The sequence below is a fragment of the Agelaius phoeniceus genome, chromosome 6 (genome assembly GCF_051311805.1).
Source record: "Agelaius phoeniceus isolate bAgePho1 chromosome 6, bAgePho1.hap1, whole genome shotgun sequence".
Lineage (NCBI taxonomy): Eukaryota > Metazoa > Chordata > Aves > Passeriformes > Icteridae > Agelaius > Agelaius phoeniceus.
In genome coordinates, this window is record NC_135270.1 from 7,679,842 (window position 1) to 7,684,793 (window position 4,952).

General features: G+C 48.2%; 1 protein-coding gene across 1 annotated transcript; it reads left to right on the top strand.

Moving 5' to 3' along the window:
- The first annotated feature begins 1,592 nt into the window (after positions 1 to 1,592).
- Positions 1,593 to 3,080, top strand: FANCF (FA complementation group F). The gene has a single exon (XM_077179565.1). It carries the CDS (start codon positions 1,677 to 1,679, stop codon positions 2,856 to 2,858), a length of 1,182 nt encoding a protein of 393 aa, XP_077035680.1. The 5' UTR covers positions 1,593 to 1,676; the 3' UTR covers positions 2,859 to 3,080.
- Positions 3,081 to 4,952: the final 1,872 nt, after the last annotated feature.

Consider the following 4,952-nt stretch of genomic DNA (forward strand, 5'->3'; position numbering starts at 1 on the left):
GGACTCACCAGGCAGTCACCAGGCCACTCTGCTGTCTCCAGACGTGTCCCACTGGCTGGCATTGTGCCACAGGGCTGATGAACTTCCAGAGAAATATCCAGCAGCTCCCAAAGCTCCCAGCTCCAGCACCTCGATGCCACTGCTGCAACTCTGAGGAGCAGGGCACAGGGTGCATCTGTGTAAGGTGCCAGAAGCCAGAGCAGTCTGCTCACTTCCACACTCTGAGGGAACACTGAACTCTGTCAGGGAGGTGAGGATGGAGGGAAAGAACCTGTAACCCAGCTGAGTGGGAGCCCTTGAGGCAGCGGACATTAGGCAAGCACCTGAGAACAGTCACTCCAACACATTGGCTGTATCAAGTCATGCCTAACTTGCTTGGTGTGTAGCAGAGAGGTGGAAGTAGAGGGGAACTAATGGGGAATCACTAATGAGCTATGAAGCCATTAATTGGTGGGGCAGAAGGGTGAGCCCAGCCCCTGGCAGAACACTGAGCCCTGGACAGTGATGGGCAGCCCTGCTCCCTGCTGGGCTTGGCCATGGCTGCCTGCCAGGGCCTGAGCTACCACTGAAATTGGGAAGCACCCCCAAAGGTGGGGCAGGGGGAGCTTTGCTCCTGAAGAAGTTTATTTTCTAGGGGATTGAGGAAACCCAGGGCACCAGGAATACTTCTCTGTCTGCTCTGGGGTACCCTGACCCCCAGGGCAGCACTGACTCTGACCCTCATTCATGGAGAAAGTTTCCCAGACTTCAAGATAGAAGATAGACCAGAATCCACAAAAGTGTGAAATAGATTTATAGAGAGTAGTGTAGGTGTATCACTGGGTGAGAAATTGAGGTTTTGGGATTTTTGGTATGTTGTGGATGGAAGGAAGATGGAGGGCACAGGGTGTCATCCTGGGTTTCTTCTTCATGCTTCTTCTTCCTTCTTCTTCATGGGTTTGGGTGGCATTTTGTAATTGGGCAGAAAAGTCCACATTGGGGGCTTTTAGGAACCAGTCATTGGGTTAAAAGGGAAAATAATCTAGGTGTCAGTTCTTAATTGGATGGTTTAGTCTTAAAAGACCTTGCACCAAGAGATTGTTGGCCATTTTTGTGACTTCTAATGAAAAGCTGCAGAACTCACAGTAGTGAGACTGTTTTACTGATCAGAAATAATAAACACCTGAGTCTGAATTACTGTCTCAAGTGCCTTCAATCCAGACCCAGAGAAACCCACAACTGGTACCCCCACAGGGGATTGTTAGAAATACAGGAATACCATGGTACATATCGTTCTGTGCCTCTCAGCACAGACCGGCCGGCCGCGAGAGGTGATTGTCCTGCTCTGCTGTGTCCTCACCTCGCATCCTGTGTGTGGTTTGGGTGACACGATATAATAAAGAAATAAAGCAACTGCAGAGTAGGTTTAGGAGGAGGGCAACGAATATGGCGTAGGGCATAGAGCAAAATGATTAAAAAAAAAAAAAAAAAAGTCGCGGTCGGTTTTTATCATTTTAATTCAATTTCCCGCTCCGGGTTGGGTGATCGGCCGGAAGTCTAGTGACGACTCTGTTACCAGCAGCTCGATCCGTACCGACTGACATCCCGCCCGGCCAATAGAGCTGCAAACGCCGTCCCTCGGGCTGGGCTCGGCCCCGGCGGGACAGCGCTCAAACCAGCAGCGCCAAGCCTGGCCCATGGAGGCTGTACTGGGGCAGGTGGAGCAGCTGCCGGCGCTCCTGGCCGTGTCCCGCTCCGCGCTGGTGCGGGACTGGGACTCCCTCACGCTGGATAGGGCTCTGGAGTGGGCCCGCTATTTTCAGCACCTCTATGACCGGTTCCGTGCCCGTCCCCAGCTCCGGGAGGTCCTCGGGCGGCGGCTGCGCCGGTCCCAGCCGTGCCCTCTGCTCGGCTTCCCCGCGCTGGGCCGCTGCCCGCAGCTGCTGGGGCTGGCGCTGCTGGAGAACCGCGCTCTGCCGCCCGCCGCCTGCCGCCGCCTGGTCCGCAGCCTCCTGCAGCCTCCCGGCGCGGGGCCTGCCTCCGACCCCCGGGGCCTGGAGCTGCTGGCCCGCCGCAAGGCCGCTGCCCGCCTGCTGGCCTTGCCCCGCCATGCCCCCGGGCCGGAGCCGCAGCTGCAGGCGGAGGCGCGGCTGCTGCTGAGCCGGCTGCGGCAGGAAGCCGGGGAGGCCGCGGGGCAGCTGCGCTGGCTGTGCGGGGCTCAGGAGGGGCAGGAGGCCCGGGAGGCCGCGGGGCAGCTACGCTGGCTGTGCGGGGCTCTGGAGCTGCTGCCCCAGCCCCGCGCTTTCGGGGTGGTGGCGGCGGCGCTGGCTCTGCTCAAGCAGGGCCGTGGCGCTGAGCAGGCCGGAGACGGGCATGGGGATGGGGATAGGGATGGGAGCAGCAGCCCAGACGGGTACCAGGAGAGTGCTGCAGGAGAGGAATGCACCGCCGGGCTCCTGCTTTCCTGGCTGCTGGGCAACCAGGATCGATTTTCTGCCTTCTGCCTTTGCATCCCAAGTTCCCATCTTGCCTTCCTAGCTGGTCAGTATTCCCAGTTATGCAGATCTTATTTGGACCTCTTAACCGGCTGGGGAAGGCACTTGCACTATGACCCTTTGCAGGGACAGTGGGTTAAAAGTTGCCTTGACAAAGCTGAATTGTCCTGGGAGGAATTAAGGGAGCACTTCATCTGCCTCTGTCAGGGATCCACGCCGCTCAAAGAGCAGACCCAAGCTGCTCTGGAACTCCTGAGGACACAAGATGGAGACTTCAGAGTCCGTGGCCTAAGTGTGTGGACTGACTTACTGATGGAAGTGGGCTACTCATGCGTGGACACAAAAACAACGGGGAAACTTACAAAATCAAGTACATCTGGTTAACTTTATTTGGTGTGAAAGGCAAGACAACTACTCCTCACTTCCTTGAAAACCAAATGCTACTGTGACTGCTGATCACAATGATTCTGATTGCATCTGGTTCTGAAATCTTTCCGGGAGGTCTGGTGTTTTCTTCTTGTTGTGCTGTCATTTCTGGTCAACACAGAAAATTTCTTCCTTTTCAGTACTTGCTGATTAATTATCTAATAAAATGAAGAAAATCCATTCTGTTTCAGATACAGAATAGTTTTCTGTTTAGAAAATATGACAATTCTGATATGGTCACGGTAGTAATTTTTCTAAATGTTGGAGGCTGAGCAAAAGTTCAAAGGGAGGGTGGAGTTTCAAATGTGAAAAACACGAATTCAGGGTTCCTTTAGTAGTGATTGTATTCATTGGGCTGTCTGCTCTGCTGGTCACATCATGTCAATGCTTCCATAGCTCTTGCACATGATTCATCCCCAGGGTCAGTGAAGAAAGTGAGAGGAGGCCAACTGGAAAGCATCTTGAAAAGTTCTAAAATAAAGGTCTTTACTCATTGCTATATTATTTGATAATATCCGGGTGTTTCCTAAGGAAAGTGAGGTAAAATGTAGGATATTCTGTGTGGCTTTCTTTCCATTTCCATAATTTATTACATGTATATATGATATATATTATATAAAACTATGTCTATATATTTATACAAAATATTAAATAATTGTATGTGTAAAATATGTGATATATACAGTATATATAATATTTCCCCCCTTTGTTATTTTATGTCTTATCTGTTTCTGTTAGGAAAACTTGAACAGGGTTGTTTCTACCATTCCACTTTCATTGAAGTGAGTACTGTAATGCAGAAGTAATGTGTATGTTCAGCTCTGTAAACTAGTATTACCAAAAGTGAGCACTGTAAAAAGAGAATAGTCAAGGAAGATGAGGCAAATGTGTGGAACTACTGCCAAAAGAGTTACTCATTAATCTTTTGTATGGAGGACCTGTCAGAGTTCCAGTAGACCATATTCCTACAGTTTCAAGATCGAGACATCTCTTTCTTTTGTTGCAAAAGCCTTGTAGGAGGGGTTAGAAGATTCTTCACTTATGCTTATCAGCTTAAAGAAAGCAAACAAGTTATTAAATGTATAAACTGTATCGAAGCTAATTAGAGTAGTAGTCTGCCTTATGACAGGAAATAGTGTATATAACCATGGAAGATATTTCTGAATGGCAGAACTAAAGTGGGAAGAATAAAGTGGTTTTTGAAATGGAAGCAATTAGTACAAGGATTGAATATTGTTTATCTGGGGAGAGAAGTGATGCTTATTTGAACTTGTATGGAAGTAATTATGGACATAAATAAGTTCCTATGCTTCACCTATTCTAAAACAGGAGAGATACTTAGGGGTAGCAGCCTTTATATATAGTTAGAAGGACATCCTACTAATCTATCAAAAATACAACTTTTCTTTGCATTCCTTGCTATGTTACATCAGTGAGACAAGTTATGGAGATATGTGGATGAACATACTCTAAAACTACAGCTGTGTCAGTTGTCTTGCTCTGTCTGAAATGGAGTTGTTGCCCCTTCTGGAACTTGTGGTCAGTCTTAAAAGACGCCAATGTCAGTGGACCTCCTGACTGAGTCAGTATTTCTGTGGTATCAAAAAATGAAAGCTGTCTAAAAAAAACGGTCTGAAATCTGTCAGTGTTTAAAACTGCTTAGAAGTGTAAAGCATGAAGTTTGAATTTATGTTGTCTAGCCACAGTTCCCTGTGTTACGTAGTTTTGGCATTTGGTATGGAAACTCTGCACTTGAGCTTGCTCTTAACGCTTTTAACAGGCATAAGATTTTTTGTCTGTTCGAATACTTTCTGCTATCAGAGGCTCCTGATGAATAATGTACCCGAAGATGCTCGACAAAGTTATTTGCTTCTCCCCAGATACACATTAAGGGTGATTAAAAAATATTGCAATAACCTTGCAAATGTTGTAGTATCAAACCAAACTTCAGCTGTTAAAACCTACTGTTCCGAGTTTACTGAATCTATGGGACAAATTTCAATGAGGGTTAAGTCTTAGTTTTGCTAAGTTAAGTCAGGTTAGATATGTTTG

Excerpts from the sequence above, each read along its gene's own strand:
- FANCF (XM_077179565.1), top strand. The coding sequence starts at position 1,677 with ATGGAGGCTGTACTGGGGCAGGTGGAGCAGCTGCCGGCGCTCCTGGCC.